The sequence below is a fragment of the Onychomys torridus genome, chromosome 18, assembly GCF_903995425.1.
Source record: "Onychomys torridus chromosome 18, mOncTor1.1, whole genome shotgun sequence".
Classification (NCBI taxonomy): domain Eukaryota; kingdom Metazoa; phylum Chordata; class Mammalia; order Rodentia; family Cricetidae; genus Onychomys; species Onychomys torridus.
In genome coordinates, this window is record NC_050460.1 from 13,993,599 (window position 1) to 14,012,599 (window position 19,001).

The 19,001-nt window shown below is 35.5% G+C and overlaps 1 protein-coding gene across 1 annotated transcript; it reads right to left on the bottom strand.

Moving 5' to 3' along the window:
* Positions 1 to 10,137: 10,137 nt before the first annotated feature.
* On the bottom strand, positions 10,138 to 11,127 carry Defb113 (defensin beta 113). The gene is given in 3 exon segments (XM_036168107.1): positions 10,138 to 10,328; positions 11,060 to 11,076; positions 11,078 to 11,127. Coding segments are annotated over 3 exon segments (258 nt in total).
* Between the last annotated feature and the right edge of the window lie 7,874 nt (positions 11,128 to 19,001).

Here is a 19,001-nt window from a genome sequence, read left to right on the forward strand (position 1 = left end):
CTGTTATTAATTATTGTATGTGAAAGTCCAGCAACAGATCAAACTTCCTTTTTCCTTTACTTTGTTTTGGCTGCAAATTTTGTAAAGACTGGGAAATAATACAAATTTTAGGAATGAATCTCCTAGTCTTTTAAAAAGAAGTTAAAATTAATTTGATGACTAATTCATAGGCATCAGTGTCTGCACTCAGTTAGGATGATGAAAGCTCTAATAAAAATTTAAAATGCTATGAACCCAATTATGTTTAATTGCTAAACCTGCAATCTCAAATGTTGGAAGATTATTCAATGGTTGTTTGGTTGGCAACAAATTTCTAGAGCCAGTTTGTTAAATGGATTTGTAAGAACAGGGTGTGGTAAGGTGGGTCAGGGTATTCTGAACTAACTTATTCTGTGATGTTCCTTAAAGTGGGCTCAAAACCTCGATAATTACTCAAAGCCAAGGTGAGTAGATTCTGATTAAAAGTGACCACGAGTCCTAATCGTGTTGTCAAAGTTTGGTGCTTATTCAGGCACAATACTTGGAGGACATATTCTAATTCCCAGTGCAGCAATTCTTACCAAGGCCTCCCACACCTCTGCAGGCATTTCAGAATCAAATATAAGAGGAAATCAGCGTGGAGATTTTCAAAGCTCCTTCCCACTTGGCCACATGCTTCAGACTGTTTTCTCAGAACTAGTTTCAAGCACCTTGGGAAAGTACTCCAATTCTGTTCTGTCTGGTACTAACAGTAAAAATCATCCTGATTAATTAATTTATCTAGGCTTCACCATTATTACTAAAGAACGGGGTAACTTTTTAAAGTGTTAGCATTTAAATAATTTGTTGTCCATTAGACATTGCTGTATGTCTAATGCTTGTACGTTTTATTTCCTCCTTATAGCATCCTTGGAGAAGGTGCTGAAATCACTGCTTGTTTATGGATGTTGAAACACAGCTGTTTAGATACCAAGTAATGTGCTCTATCTGATATAGCCGTTAAGTGGTCATAAAAAGTCTGATACCAGAATCCCCTGTCCTACCTCCTGTTCACTGTGTAATAAGGAGTACAGTTAAAGGGCTGTAGCTATTTTAGTAATTTTTAAATCTTTGAGAATTTCATGTAATGCATCATGATAACATTTACCCTCCATTCCAGCTCCCCATCTCCTCCATGACCTGTTTCTTCTCCCATATTTCATGTTTTTTTTCTCCAAGTACAGACTGTCTCATAGAAGTCCTGCTCCTCTCTCGATCTTACAAGCTGTCTACTCCCTCTTTGTTGATATACTCTGAGCCTTAAGTGTAGAGATTATTGCAATAGTATTACCTGGAGACAGTCAGTTGGTCCCTGCACTTTGGCCAGTTTGGCTCTCTGTTATGATTTCTCGTCTTTTACAAAAGAAGTTTCTTTGATGAGAAGGGGGAGCTCCAGTTATTTGTTGTTATAAATATAAATATTTGGAACACAGTTGGAAGTCACACTAGCTTAGGAAAGTGGCAAGAGTGGGTTCTCCTCTAGGCTCCATGGCCTTCCAAGCCACGTGTTCCATTTCCATAGATCTTCCAGGACTTTGATCAGGAGCTGAAAGTCTCTTCTGTAGTTCTCGTTCAAATTCCTAAATTTTTCATTTCCAGGATTCCATCAGTTTCTGTTTTCTTTATTGCTCTATTTCCATTTTCAGGTTTTGAACAGTTTTATTCCTTTCTGTCAACTCTTCATGTTTTCTTGAAATGTGTAAATCCATTTCCTCCAATTGTTTATGTTTCCCTGGGTTTCTTGAACAGATTTATTCATTACTTCTTTAAGGATCTCTGTCATCTTCATATAATTGGCTTTAAGGTCTTTTTCTTGTGCTTCTGCTATGTTGAAATATTCAGGACCTGCTATGGTAGGATAGATAAACTCTAGTGGAGACATATTGCCCTGGCTTTTATTCATTGTGTTTTTATGTTGGCATGTGGACATCTAGGTTTGAGATGATTATAGGTCTAGGGGATGGTTTCTTCATTTGTCTTTGTTGGGTGGGTGTTTTGTTCCTTGGTTTCTGTTTCCTCTCTGGAGTTTTGGAGACTGCGATGGCTAAGTTACCTGTTTTTCTGGTCTGCTAAGCTGGTGTTTTCCCAGTGAATGCCAGCTGATGTTGGAGCTGGGATACTGGGATGAGTTGGGGGGAAGGCAGGTTTAGGGAGCAGATCTTTATGATCAATTGGCAATGGAGTCAGAAGAAAAAAGGGAGACCACAGCAGGCTTCCTGCTACAGAGCTGGGGATGAGACTGGAGGGGATTGGATCTCAGGAGCAGTAGAAGAGGTATGGGTCAGCCTTCAGCCTACTTGTTGCCCTGGAAGGAGTAGCCCTTGAGCTAGCGGGGCCTTTTTAATTTTTAAGTTATACTTTTGTGTTATATTTTTAAAGCTATTTATTTCCTTTCTTTAACCTGCATGGTCATCTTCAGGGCAGTTTTTCCTACAGTGACCTCTATATTGTGAACAACAATCAGAACTCAGCAGTGTGTATATGGCTACAGTAGAAGAAATAGCTGGATTACTGATATCTTATTTAAACATACAGTGAAAATTAACTACTATCCAGTGGCTTTCCAAAAGGCATGTTCATGCACTTTTAATTGTGGTGAAGTCATCTATTACCCCCTCTCACCATTCTGTATCCTGACCTATATTAACCCTTTAACTTCCAGCATTTTCCCTTCTTCTTGGTCCTCGTCCCCAACTTCTGAACCTGTATGATGACACACTTTGGCTAGCCTTCCTGTTTTTAACTTGTGTGTTCTAATGAACCAAACTTGCATCTGGAGGAGGTACATATAACTCAAATTTTTCCAACACGTTTGATCCCTGACTGTCCAAATTCCCAGTCCTGACCAGCAGCTTTAGTCATGATGCTGTATTTGTGCATACTTTTATGTTAAGAAGTCAGAGCAAAACAAAATAATTCTGAAGCAGTAATTAGATTTGAAGTAAACAGGTTTGAGTACCTGGTACAATGTTCATTCAGAGTTAATGTAGCCTTTGTATTATCCAGAAAACTCTTTCTAGTGTCTGTATTTTTTTTAACCCTACTATTAAAATAATATTGGAGAATATACTTGTGTTGTCTAATTTGTACAGTGAACTTGAAATCCAGTATTAATAACAAAATGTTAGTGAACTTGACTATGGGCCTAGGTTATTTAGCTTAAATTCAGATTTCATTTAGACCTACTTCTTTTTATTCAAAATAGACTTTTTTCCTTGCATAATATGTCCTGCTTATGGTTTCTCTTCCTTCCTCTCCTTCCAGTCTCCCCACCCCCATCTCTCCCAACTGGATCTAGTCTTTCTGCTTCTAATTAGAAAACAAACATTAAGCCAGTTTTTTGTTTTATTTTATTTTTGGTTTTTTGAGACAGGGTTTCTCTGTGTTACTTTGGAGCCTGTCCTAGAACTCACTCTGTAAACCAGGCTATCCTTGAACTTACTGATATCTACCTGCTTCTGCCTCCTAAATGCTGGGATTAAAGGCACCCAGTTCTTACAGGATTAAATAATGTAAGGATTGTGTCTGTTGTGAACAATCAAACTTTGAGAGAGAAAAAAAATAGGATGGACCAATAATAATACCTAGCTTGCACTGTAAATCTGTATTTCTCCCTTTTTGTTTGTTTTTTTTAATTCAAATAAGCTTATTATGTCATTTAGACAATCAGTAAGCATCCAAATATTGACTTATAAGAATTGAAATTCTCATGTGAGCCTGGTGAAGTTGGGAAAAGCTTAACCTATATTATATAAGTTTAGGTGCTCCAAAAATCCAAAATGAAGGAAACCTGGTAAGCATGTGTTAGGACATTAGCTACAGACACACTTCTGTGTAGATCTTCAGCTTATTCTATCATATACATAACTAAGATCTGTAAAGGACAGTCATTTAGTCCTCTTTGAGGAGTTATTTCAGAGGCAGTAATCATATTCCACTAGTCCACATACACTCTTTTTCAGAAGCTTCTTAAAACAATCTCAACACACCGTCTCAATGCAGAAAATCATACTCGCTGAGAGGTAGATATCAACCTGCTGTCCAGCATCAAGGCAATGTCTCCTCTGTTGACCTTTACATCCCAGCCTATTGGAACTCAGTAAAGTTTATGTGGCTATGGTAAAGAAGTGTGTCTAAAATTACTGATCACTAGGTCAAGCATGTATCATTTTTTATTGCAGAAAATGCTATAAGTTGATGTTATCAAGTTATGAAAATATAAAAGATATGAATACATTAAATGTTTCATGATAGATACATAAAATTAAGATTCATTTTTGTCAACATATCATTAAAATTCATGCTGTATATTTCCCAGCTTGATTTAGCTTTTCCAGAGCTCCCTAATATTCCCTTGTAATTGTCTTCTGTAACTTGAAAATTACTTGATAATTTAGTTACCTTTTAGCAACCAGATTATATAAAATGTTTTAATATTTTAAAACTATGAAAAATGTTCATCATCTTTCATCATATATGTAAAACCATAGCATAATTTTGTGGGTTTTTTATGTGTATGAGTGTGTGGTGTGTGTGTATATATATATGGTTGTATGTGTGTGCACATGCCTGTGTAGCCTAAGGTTAGCACTGAATATACTCGAAGGATCCCCACCTCATATACTGAGACAGTCTCTTGATGAACCAGAACTCTCTATTTTGGCTCCTCTACCTAGACAGCTGTTTCCTGTGATTCCTGTCTCTACTTGCCATGTGTTGGATTTGTAGGTGAGCTACATCCCCATCACACATTCTGTGTTCTGTGTACTGAACATTGACTTCACTCTTGCATAGGGCAAGTGTTTTTCATGTGAAGCCATGTCCTCAGATCCACATAGCTTTCATAGAGAGGAGACTGGGTTATAAGTTGACCAGTGATATACAAAATTTATATAACAAAATGTTCTTCATTGCAGTTATAATTTTTGTATTCAATTTATATCTTGAGTATATGTTTTTAATTAAATTGTTTGTATAATTGGTCAATTATGTTATTGAAATAATTAAAAACAATGAATCTGTATTTCTTTTACATTTGGTGGATAATGGTTTTGTTTTTCATTTTTGTCACAATCTTTTTTTATTTGTAGGGGTAGATTTTAAATATGATCACTTTCTTACAAGAATATAATTTCACTTGCAAAATATAAAATTAATTTAGAAATTCATATACCCATACAAATATTATTTTGCAGGTAATATTTTACCTCTAGTGTAAGTCAATCTTACGTAAAATATTACCACTATATTCCATTTATTATATTTTCATATACATTAACTGCAGTTTCCAGACATGTTCCTAATATCATTATTCCTTATTTATTTAATAATTGTTTCTTACTACTAACTGAAAACTCAATGTCTTGAAATGGCTTTCACTATATCTTCCATACTTCTTTTTGTTCTAAAGTCCAGAGGCTCTAGCCTTCCTTTTCACTTTTATATGGTTGATGTACCTGTAGGTGATAACCACCTTTTCTGCCTCCTCCATTCCCTTTGTTTTTGTTTACACTGTTGGGGATTTATCCCAGGGCCTCCCATATATTAATGAGCCTCTATCTTTGAGTTACATGCCATAACACCACTCTCCTGATCCATTTCTATTGTCAGAGTAATACTCTTGATTTATAGATGAAAAGACTTCCAGAATGTCTGTCTACATACATTCTAGAGAGCTTTGTTGGTTTAAAACCCACTCTTCCCACTGAAGTATCATTGGTTCTTTTATTTTGTTTGTGCCTATGTACCAATTCTGCTGTTTTATATGTTCTTCACATCCTTGATGCTGGGATGAAGAATAGAGTGTATTAGTACTGGAATTCTTTGTTTTCCCTCATAAGTCAGTCTTTCATGGAAATCTCCAGTTTGGTCTGTAAATTAGGTAGAATGGTTTTCTTTTCAGTGACCAGAATCCTTAGGACGCTATATATTTATTAATTACTCTTAACAATATAGTTGTCATATAGTAATGTCTGTTTTAATGAGGATATAAATTAGTAAATGTAGTTATTTTATCATTTTGATTTATTTCATAAATAATGTTTTAATACTCATTTCTTATTTATTTACTACTGGTTTAATAGAAATATAATTGAATTTTATATAATATGAATCTTTTATTACAATTTTCATAATTCACCCTTACGTAAAATATCTTACTTCTTAAATTCTGTAGAATGTACTACCATGAGTGGACATAATACTTTTAATAGTTTAAACTTATTTGCTCTGTAGTAGTTTCTTTTGACCATCATCAGTGTGGTGAGCAGGAAATATCCTTGCCATGTTCCTAATCTTAAAAATAATGTACTCAACTCGTTCATTGAGTGTAAGAATGAGGGGAGCTGTGGTGGTTTTGTTTTGTTTGTTTGTTTGTTTGTTTTCACAAATCTGCTTTCTTGGGTTGAGAAAGATCCATTTTATTTCTAGGTACCCAAGTGGTTTTCACTTGAATGGATGTTACATTTGTTGCAAAATTTGCTTGTACTTATTGGGCTAATCATACATTTTACTTGCTTTTATTTAAACAAATATAGGAAATTTCAAATATGATTTCTCAGCATCAAGTTAAAATTTTACTTTATTATAATATGTTAAAAATTACTCATTTCTTCCTTCCTTCTTTCTTTCCTTCCTTCCTCTTTTTTTTTTTTTTTTTTTTTTTTGTTATTGTTACTGTTGTGGTTTTCAAGTCAGTATTTCTCTGTGTAGACCTGGCTGTCCTGGAACTCAAATTTGCCTGCCTTTGTTTTCCAAACGCAGGGATAAAAGTTGAGTCCTGCCACCACCCAAGTTTTCTTACATTTCTTATATTCAAAGAGAACATTAAATTGTAGATTTTCCTTTTTTCAGTTCTCTTTTGAATATTCATACAAAGTGTATAATGACCTCCTAAACTGGTTGAGATTACTTCTGTCCTTTTTGGATTTTGCAATTATGTGAGCTAATTATGAATCATTACAAATTATTTAGTAGAAGTTAACAGTGACACCATCTGTACATGACATTTTTGATAGGGAAGATTTCAAACTATAAATTATTGTTTGTATAGACCTATTCAGGTTAAGTTCCATATAAATCAAAGTTGGGTAGTTTGTGTCAACAGAAAGCTATTTTCCTTTTCCTTCATTGTTCAAATAGCAACATGGTTTTTGTCAAACTCCATTACTAACTGCTCTCTCTCTCTCTCTCTCGCTCTCTCTCTCTCTCTCTCTCTCGCTCGCTCTCTCTCTCGCTCTCGCTCTCTCGCTTTCACATTCTTCTTCCTCTTTAGTCTATGCAGAAAGATGTGACTGTCAACAATTTTTAACTTTCTTTTTTCCTCTAATTAAACTCAGTAGGACACAAGCAGAAAGTAAGTATGGCAACAAGAGAAGGCTTGCTGAGAAGCTGGTTGTCAGTGGGACACAGAGGGATGTGAAAGGGGGAAATAAGATATAACATTAATTATAATTAATTATATAAATGTGTGAGACTGTCCACAAAAAAAAGGCAAAACAAATTTTTAATTGCCTTACTAATGTTTGTTTTTATTTAATTTATCATTAATCATTACTGTTTTCTTTCTTTAGAAAAGGATGTAAAAAACATTATTAAAATGCATATTTTTTGCCAAATGGGGTTCAGTTTACATTTCTAAATTCTTTGTTTTTTGTTGTTATTATTGTGGGTTTTTTGTTTGTTTGATTGTTTTTTTGTTTTGTTTTGTTTTGTTTTTGTTTTTTTGGTTTTTTTTTGGTTTGTTTTTTTCAAGATAGGTTTCCTTCTGTGTAGCCCTGGCTGTCCTGAAACTCACTATATAAATACCAGGCTGACTTCAAATTTAAACAGATCTGCCTGCCTCTGTCTCCCAAGTGCTGGGATTAAAGGTGTGTACCACCATTGCCTGTCCCCTTCTAGATTCTTAAAATAGAAGCTTAAATTATTGATTATATAAATATGTTGTCTTGTAATTTTTTTATTGAAAGTAGATATGTAGCATGAATCTTAAAGGTACTTATTAATAAAATCAAACCTGAGGCCAGTTATTGGGGTGAATGCTGGAAGATCAGAGAAGCAGAACAAGCCACAGCTTCCTCACCTTGTCAATTCCTCAGCTGATCCTGTTTCCTCAGACTGGAAGCTTCTGTGTCCTCATCCCAATGACTCTCAGCTGAACTGCTGCTGGGAAGCCTGAAGATTAACCAGCTAGAAGCTTCTAGTTTCTGATCTTCACGCCTTATATATCTTTCTGCTTTCTGACTTACTCCCTGATATTAAAGGCCCACTTCTTGGGAAAAAGAGGTGTGTGTCACTATTCCTGGCTGTTTCCAGTGTGGCCTTGAACTCACAGAGATCCAAAGGGATTTCTGGCTCTGGAATGCTAGGATTAAAGGTGTATGCTACCACTGCCTATTCTCTATGTTTAATATTGTGGTTGTTCTTTCTCTCACCCCAGATAAGTTTATTAGAGTGCACTATATTTCGGGAACACAATACCACTACATAGATGTTTTTCCTACAAAATATTCTGATTATGGTTTCCCCTCCTCCAACTTCTCTCAGACCCTCCATACCTCTCCAACCATCCAACCCACCCAGCTCTCATCTTTGTGCTCTCTTTCACTAGAAAACAGATGTATAATGTTAATAATAATAATAGTATAAAAGATAAAATAAAAACAAATAAATCTGAATAAAACAAAAGAAAGGAACAAAAATAGAGAAAAAGAACAAAAAATTTATAGACACAGAGACAGACACATTCTTAAGGTACACACAAAAGCCCCATAAAGACACAAAACTAGAAACCATAATATGAACAAGACTTGTAGGGTAAAAATATAAAATAAAAATTCCCAGATAAAGCATTATGAGACAATAAAAACTTCCCGAAATACTACTGAGCTCGTTTTGTGTTGATCATCTACTGCTGGGCACAGGGCCTGCTTTTATAAGTGATTTGTATACTTCGTTGGAGAAAACTCATTTTCCTTTGCAAGAGATTTTCAATTAGAGACAGCTTCTGTATCAGAGATGGCAGCATGTGCCCACGTTCCCTTTCAGTAGGTGCTGGGGCTCATCTGGTTTACACCTGTACAGTTCCTGTCCATGCTGCCACAGTCTCTGTGAGTTTTCAAATGTGTCAGTCCTGCTGTGTCTAGATGGCCTTGTCTCCTTGGTGTCCTCCATCTCCTCCAGCTTCCACTATCTTTCTGTCTCCTCTTCTACAGAGGCCCTTGCTCCCAGAGGGGAGAAAATTGGTGGAAACATCCCATTTATGACTGAGGGTTTCAAGGTCTCTCACTCTCTGTTCTTTGGTTGTGGGTCTCTGTATTTGTTTCCATCTACTGCAGGAGGAAGATTCTCTGAATACTGTAATTTTTTTCAAAAATTGTGTCTTACAATTTTGAAGTCTGTCTGTCTGTCTCTCTCTCACTCTCTCTACACACACACACACACACACACACACACACACACACACACACATTTTTAGGAAGGAGGGAAAGTTATATATTGTGATATCCTATAGAGATATTTAAAACATATTTTAAAATTCTTCCAATTTTCATAAAAAGAAAAAAACTGTCAAAATCACAATTTTATCAGTTTGATTTTATTCAGTTTATGAAGATAAAATTTCAAACATTTCCTTTTGAGACAATATCTCTCAAAACACCTCTCTAAGGATTTTTTCCTGTGCCATTTTCTTACATTCTGGCACAGGTATGACCTTGGCATTTTCCACTGTATCTCCTATTCTGTATTGTTTGGTTTCTTCTTCTTACAGTTACCTTATTATTTGATTGACTATGTGTAGTCTGATGCCTAAGAGTCATGAAATTATTAAATGGCAGCATAAGCCCTGGTGGAGTGATTAGTGATGCCTCCAACTGTTTGTGGGAGGCTTCTGAATAAAACAAGTAAGAAAGCACGGTACAGTGGGAAATCTTCCAACTTCTGGATGAACCACTCTCATTTGTATGTTTCTTTCATATTTCCTTTACCCAGCATTGAAATCACTGGTCATCATAGTGCAATCTAAAAAGTCAGAAGCATGTCACATGACATAAAGTAAAAATCCATTTTTATTAGTAATTAGTACAATGTCCATTATGTATTAGATTTACAATTCACAATTTAAGTTGTAGCCTTGGGACTAGTCAAGAATCCCACTATTGGCTTTTGGAATTCACACACCACATAGCGGTGCTCAATGTCACAGTAATTGTAGACATACTCCCAAGAATTACATTCAGACTTGCATGAACAATGGACCAAATAACACTTATGTGTTCTTTCTGCAGTTTGTCTTGTTTTCATCCAAGGAGCTGAAAGAAAACATAAAAAAACTATTAATCCACACTTATTCCAGACAGGCAGACAAACTGATGGATGGGTACACTTGTTTGTTTCATAGAATTCCATGTGTGTGTGTGTGTGTGTGTGTGTGTGTGTGTGTGTGTGTGTGTGATCATACCTAAACAACATTAATGAACCTTTTCTCTTTCAAGTTATTTGTCCAACAATATTTTCCTTTGCTTTTAGCAGTCCCCTTTTCAAGATATATTACAAATATTTACTTTCAGTATAACCTCTCGAAAGAGAAAAGATGATGAGAAAAAATAATTTACTGGTCTTCGGTAGAAATAACCATCCCCTCTCTTCCCCCCTCTTATTTCTGAGCTAATGGCAAAAACTTAATTTGTCAGCTAATGAAATTACATTTAAAAGAAACAGGATTCCTTCTAATAACAAATAGTCTCATCACGCAATTTAACACAATCACCAGGTCTAATGCTGCATCTTTAGACAAATATTCTCATTATTTCTTAACTATTTGTTCTCGTTTTGTTTTTTTTTTTTCAAACAATAAAATGAGTATCCACTGAACAGCTGAAGAGGAGTCTCAAAACAATATTTCCAACAAAATAAATAAATAAATAAAGTAATAAATAAATAAATAAATAGTGCAATAAATAAATAAAGCAATGAATGAATGAATAAACAAATAAATAAAGCAATATTTCCCTTCACATTCTTCCCATATTCCAAACATTACTGAAAGGACCACAAGACAGTGAAGATAACAATAAGGAATATGCAAAATATCTTCATTGCTGATTTCATTCCTCAAGTGTATTTAGGATAAAGCTCAAAGACCTTTTCTTTTGAAAAAGGAAGACGTTCTCAGCCATTACAATTCTGATTAATTATGCCTTTCTGAATTAAGCAAAATTTGCAAAAGTCTTGTGGAATAGTAAATACCTATAATATAGGACTTTTTGCTCTGATGCCTCAACGAGCCAGACATAAATTCATTTTCTGTGGGACAAGAGAAAAAAATGGATTGAAAGTACCCTTGGCAAATAGTTGAACCTAAATGCTAAACTAAATAAACTAGGCTCAGAAAAAGAAAAGATGATAGTTCCTTCATATGTGGAAGACAGATTACACATACATACGTACATACATAATACAGGCATACATATATATGGCATGAGAGCAGAAACATTTAAGGACAAACATGAAAAGAGTGAAAGGGGTAGGGTTGAACAAGAGTATATTATTCATTGTAAACAAAGTACAAGGAGACACATATTTGATAAAGTCATAATGAGATTCATTATTTTGTGCACTAAAAGCTTAGAAAAATGAAGGAAATAAAAAACAGAGAGTCTATCATTACATTTTTAGTCATATGCTTTCTCAAACATGCTTTACTGTCTGGACACTGACCTAAGCATGTATAACATATGTTTGTACTGTTTTGTAGTGCAGGGATTGGACCAAAGACTCACACAAGCTGGGCTAGTGCTTGATCCATTTTACTTATGAGTGATATCCCAGCCCTTGTTCTATATATTTGTACATATTAAGCAGATTAATCCTCGTGGTAATCCTTCAATAGAAACCTCTTTCTAACTGAGGAAGCTGTGGCATATCATTGCCTCCTAATGACTTGTGTCATTGTTGGCAGAGTTAAGATGAACTCTCAGCTACTGTGCTAACTGGGCATGTTTTCTCAACCTCCCCACCTATGGCTTCCTCATATCTGAGGAGAACATTTCTGCATCTGTACACATGACCTGGTTCAGATATTGTTCCTGGAATTTAATTTTATATAAACAGAAAATATACCTTTATAAATACCTTAAATTGTTACATTAAAGTTGTCTTACTTGTTAAATAGACAATGTTGTGCTTTTCACAACATATAACTATTCCATCTTGAAACAATGTAATTTATAGTAGAACACAGCGTGTCAAGAGTCTGAAGAACACTATATTTAGGGAAAGAATATCTTGCAATCTGACACTTTCATGTATGAACACATGAACTGTACATTTAAAAGAAGTGTTCATCAGGCTATTAGGATCTATTGAAAAATGGATTGGTAAGGCTAGTATTTTATACTTAGAGTATAGTGGAAAGTACCAAACAAATACCACTTGTGAAATCTTACCTAATTGACACATGAACATTAAAAGTTTTGGTCATGCTTAGATTAATAATGAACTCCAAAATGATACATCCCTCAAATGACCAACTTATGTTCTAGCTCCTTCTGTTGTAGAGAAATAAAAAAAGTACAAATGAAACACAATTAAAATGGTAAATATCAGCATTAATTTAGTATTTAATTAAATAAAATATGACCTACCACCAATGTCTGCTGCAGTGGAGCCCAAACCCATTTTATTGTCTACATTAAGCCACAAAGATCAATGTAGTGCATCAGCTGGGCCCTGTAAATAAGACTTTACCATATTTGATTGACAGTAGTTTAGCATCACATAAAAAAGACAAGGTTTTTATAATAAAGAAGATGCACATAAAGCCCAAATAAGAAAAAATAATGTCTTACTGCCTCTGCTCAGAATCCTTCAGAGAAGGGTGGGAGAAATTCACATTTTATTCTTCTGTCAACAAAAGCCTCATTTTGTGGCCTGTTTTAAAGAAAAATGGAAAAAGTGGATTGAGAGTGGGAAAGGGCAATGATTTATAAAGAAGAACCAAAGATGTAGAGATTTTTAAATAAAATAGACTACTCTCCTTAAGTACATGAACCCAAAGGTAAGATGGATGAAGCATCATGCTTTTATACAATTCAATGAAAATTCTGACAGTTGAGCTGGGCTTCTGAGCATGTGGCTATAATCACAGCAGTGGAGAGACTTCAGAAGAGTCTTGAGATCAAGATCAGCCTGGGTTACATAGAAAGACCTGTGGAGTTTGAGGTTAAAAAAAAAAAATGGATGTTTCCATTTTCTTCTTATTCAGAAAAAAAGCATAGGAGAGGAAAGTTTTTAGGAGAAGAGAGTGTGATTGAGTTTCACGAGACTGCTATGGAAAAACAACCACATAGGAAATTTTCTAGAACAAAGCACAGGTGTTGAAAACACAAGCAAAGAACACCATGCTGAGAAGTAAGATGGCCAGAACCGAAAGCAATTGAAATGCTGTTCTGTTTAACTTCGATATGCCTACATTTCTAGTAAACCTTTTGTTTGATGGACAGCCTTTGAATCTTAGTTTCTCATCCAGGAATAACAACCAAAGATAAGTATTAGGTTCCTTGGTATTTCAAAGCCATGTTGTTCTTCCTATTTTTTTTTTTTTTAAGTATAAAGGAACATTCATGCTTTCAACAACCAATACCCAAGAGAAAACATATTATTTCAATTAGTATAATTCATTTAAAGGTAAATTAATCACTAAAAATACCAGAGAGATTACCTAAATTAGTGTACTCTGAACCTGATAGCATTTAGAATCAATTAGGATTTTTTTTTAAAGAAAATGTACAGCCTACACATCATCCCTGCTTAATCTAACTTCCTAACAGTTGGTCCAAACTTCCATCATAGAACAACTTCCACACTTCTAATCCCTATCATATTTAATCAATTACCAGATGCATAGCCAACGATCTGTTTTTGTCAGGCATGAGCTCAGTTGCATAATATCTTTCACTGAACTCTCCTCAGTTCTTTTAACTAGGGTTAGATGATGCCTAGAATTGAGAGAGATATTTCTCTTCTCCCCACCCAACACAAATAACCATCTAAACATTGCAGAAGTGAAACTCACCCCATTGTTGGGGTAGCTTGCCATGTGCAGAAATCTTGTGTTATGGGTTTGCAGCTCTGCAGGATTTCTGCAAGGTACATTTCCTGTCTGAGCATTGGTTCACTTGAATGTAAGAATAAAACTAACTGCCATCTTCATGTAGTCTAAACTTCATAAGAAAGTAAGTAATTCTCTTAAACTGTTTCCCTGGAAATTCCTCATTTATATTTGACTGCACCGGCAATGCCAGAAATCCTTATCTATCCAGTGTTCTGTCAGAAACTCTACTCTTTGAGATTTCCTTATTCTTCAGGAATCAGGAGAACTACAGATGAAGAAAAACTATGCTTATATGCGTATGCATGTATATTCAACATATTGTACTTACAGACTGAAAGCAAAAGGAATATTAAAGAATTAAAATGACTGAAAAGACCAAAAAAATAATATCTCAAAATAATTCTTACCATCTGTGACATCACCTATGGAAATGTCCTTGAATAACATCATGGAAAAACCTAAACTTTCTTTAGTCTCCCAACAATCAACAAGTATATATTACAGCCAAAGACCTCAGTTTGGTAAACAAATAAGGACCCTACTACAACTCATCAAACATCTGATAAGATAAACGACAGTTTTTAAAAATATTGAAATTGACACATATCTGTGCATATTTGTGAAGTCTAATCTGAATTTTAATGCATGTACACATTAGGTAATGATTAATGCAGAGTAGTTAGTTGGTTGTAAGGGCCAAAATCAAAGTATAGGATATCAAGAACTATCCACTGTGTGTTCCCAGCACCTTGGTAGTAGTCTATAGAAGTATAGAAATAGATTCATAGAGTATTTCTAAAGTGTATTTAATATAATTCCCTACTTATGTGCACCATTATGTTGCAATGCCTTTGTTAGACTGTGAAGAATATATAACTTCCCCTTTTTGTTGTTGTTGTTGTTACTATAAAATGTTGTTTTTGTATTTAAGGCTTGCTTCCATTGGCTATGTAATCTTTTTGATACTGAGTTTTCTTCTCTAAAAATTAATAATTTTAATATTATTTATTAGTTTGAATGCTCAATGAAATTATGCATAAATCTCAGAGTAGTTGCTTAAAATTTAAAGAATTGCTGATAATCTGACTGTATGTTGACGCAATTCTATGATAGGCTCCAATGGTAGAACAGTAAGATAGAGAAAGCCTATAATAATCATTCAAATAAATTGTCTTGGAGATTACATGTTCTGCACAAAATACAACCAGTTATTAGGGAAGATAGTGATGTTTTCAGTGATAAAGGATAATCTCTATCATCCCTAAAGTGGGACAATAATCAAACCATGTCCCATGGAGAGGGAACATGTTAAACATTCTCCAAAGCACTGTATGCCTGTAGTAAGCCAGTGAGATAATGCATATTGAGATATACAGATAGGAAACCGGGACAGATACTTAGAAGAAAATATTGGATGTTATAATAAGTGTTGTCCTAATTATGGTGATGTCTATAGGGAAGTGTTTTCATACTCATTGATAAAGGAGACCTCAGCCCACTATTGGCAGCCCCACTCCCTAGCCAGGTGAAGGATCATTTCTGCATAAGAAAACCAGCTAATTGCTCATTATGATGACACACTCCTTTAATACCAGCACTTGAGGGACAGAGGCAGGAGATCTCTTTAAATTTGAGGCCTGGTCTGCATAGGATAACCCCTTCTTTTAAAAAGGTCATGAAAGAAGAAAAGAAAAGATGGAAAATTGGTTAAGAGTGAGACTGAGGAAGCCGAACAACAGTGTTCCACCCTGGTTCTGCTTCAAGTTCCTGCCTCAGCTCCTGCACTGATTCCCTCAATGATGGGCTTGATTGGGAAGTTTGAGGCATGAAGCCCTTTCTTCCCCTGAGTTACTTTTGGTCACGGTGTTTGTCATAGCAACAACATGAAAGGAGGACAAACGTGGCACGGGACAGCAGATAATTTGGAGACCCCTGTAGCTTGCAGACAGAAGACTCTAGGGTGGCATAGGAATAGGAAGGGTGATGACTATGTAGGTTCTTTCAGAACTCTGTGATTGAAAAGATGGTAGCTCATGGGGAAGTGACTCTGAACTAACTCAGTGTATTCTTCCTGGCACTTTCCTTTTCCTGTGATTTCTGCTCGTTTTTCATATTTCAAAGTTTCCCTTATGGCAGGAATCTGATCACGGTGGAGGAGAGCTGGTCTCTGATATGCTGATTCTTTGCCAGATGACTGATATCGATAAGGATCTGATATGATATTGTCCACTTTCCAACAAGGCTTAGGTTAGATTCTTTCTGGTGGAGGAACAATGCCACGTGGGAGTTTAAAGCAGTATGAATTTCTTGTGCCTTCTGATACCCGTTTAATTTAGAGAACACTTACATTCTCCAACCATGGCGCCTTTAAAACAGAAAAATAAAACTCCCAGGGTAGGTATTTTAGGTTAACTAAGAGGTAAACTCAAAATGGAAAGCTAGTAACAAAAATGTGAGAGGAAAGATAGAGAATGGGAAGAAAAGGCACAGGGGAGAAAGAGGAAGAAGAAAGCAATAGAATGTAAGGGTAGAAAGAGAAGAGGGAGAATTGTAGGTGGATTGATGCATCCCTGAGTTACTGAAGCAGTGTTCTGTGGATGCTGGTGTGTATAAGAATAACCTAAGTTATTAAAACGCAGATTCCAGTTCAGTAGTTTGAGGTCCAAACTGAGGTTTTCTACTTTTGTGCAAATTATAGTTTAAATGCTGCAGGTACACAAAGCACATTTTGTGTACCTCTGGGCACATCACCTAAACAGATCCTTATTCTATCATACCCCTATTTCTGGTCCTTATCAATATTGACTTATAGAGATGAGATACTCAAGATGTGATGAGAAATACATATGAGTATATTACTAAAAAGTGGTTCTTTTAGCAAACTTCAGTCTTCAATAAATAATTTTCACTATGTTTAAATTTGAAATAAATATCAGACATCAGATGTGAAAGTATGCACCTTTGTTAGACAATTATCCAGAGACTGGAATTCTGCAGTCAATCTCTTTTCCTATTCAGTGGAATGATTGTTATTCAGAGAGCAAAAATCAATACAGGAAGACAGGTTTTGTGTTTTTTTTCCAATGTATGAAATAAAAGAAATTGGTGAGCAAGGGCGTGTATTTGGAATCTTTTGATTTTGATATAAAGGCTCATTGGCCTGCAGCTGGTGACATTGTTGGGAGGTGAGTGAATCATTAGTGTGCTGAATTCTCTGGTGGATTAATTCATTCATAAGCTCATGGTCAAATAGACTTTAGAGATGTGTCTCCATTGGAGTAAGTGGGCCACTAGTGGGAATGTGCCTTTGATGATTATACACTGAAGAATTTCAAGATTGCAATAACTATTGCATACTTATTTAAAGTATTATTAGAAAAAATACCTATTTATACCTTTGATGAGGATTTGTAAAAAAGAAATGTGTACAGGAACATTGCTTCACTTTGGAGGAGGAGACATATTTACATTTCATCTGTGAGGCATATTGCTTAGCTACTTGCATTTTCTTTTCTCATGCTGGGGACTGCACCCCAAGTCTCATGCATGCTAATCAAGGGACTTACAACCCAGCTATTCTCTAATGTTAATGAATCTTAGAGGGTCATGGAATCTGTGACTTACTGAGAGAATTGGTTAGTAGAAAGACTTTTACTACTTTTAATTGTCTTTAAAGAATTAATGCAAGCTTATAGGCTATTACTTAAGTCTCTGTAGCTTAAATGATGTACAGTTAATATTTTTTAATGAAAAGTTACATTGTGAATTTCCTAGAAGTCTGTTCTAAATCTCCAATGTTCCCTGAAATGCTTCATTAATTTTGTTTTTAAGGCATTGCTCCTGTTTCCATGTAAACTGTGGGGCTAAAATAAAATGTTGTGGGTGAAAGGTTTTGAGCAATCTATGTCCTAGTCACGGACAGTGCATTTGGAGCACCCAGCCCACAGATCTTCCTGTTCCCATTAGAGTCTCTTTATGTCTTCTTTGTTCTCTGTGATGCCCAGTGTGTGCTCCTTTGAAGTGGCAAGGCGGTCTTCACTGTTTTAGAACTCTGCTGTGAACCTGGTTGCTGTGGTACTGAGTTGGCGCCACTGTGCCTTTCCAGTTCTTACTGTAACCTGGGTCACTGTTGACATCCTTGAGGGACAGCTCCACTAACATCTCCTGCTGGACTGATTTAAGGTCTCATTTCTCTCACTTGCAAAGTGTATAACCACGCACTCTTATTTTTCTGGCATCTATGTATTATAGTTTTAATTTTACTTGTCAGAATCTTGAGCAAAGTTTTTGTTCTTTGTTCCTCTTTTTTGTTGTATTTTTGTTTTTCTTTGTTTGTTTTTTGTGTATGCCAAGCATTAAACCTAGAGCTTGATACATGATAGGCAAGCACTCTACCACCTACTTACATCTAGACTGTAAAAAATGAGTTTTCCAGTGGTCTTTCTTGCGAAGAGCTGTGTTCAGAGGAAATTAGAATAAATCTAGTTGATTAAAGACTAATATTTTGGGGACCATTGAAATATTCTAAGCAGTTCAACATCTTTTAAAATACCAAAGGATTTTGTTTTCTGGATCTGAGGTTCCACTGTTCTAGGATGAGGGTTGTAACTAACTGCACTTTGTGTCAAATGTCCTTGGTGTTCACTGTGTCTGTCTCTGTATCTAATTTTGTTAGGTGAAGGTTGCGTCCAGGAAAGAAGCTGCATCTTTTACCAAAACTTCTGCAGGTCTGGAAACTGAATAGGTCTTCAAAAATAGGGGAGAGGTTAGGATGTTGCAGGTTCAGAGCCTAGTAAAAAACTATCTCAAGCTATCACTAGGCCACCATTAGCCAGCCATTGCTTTCCCACTGAAGTGTCTGATCTTGTTA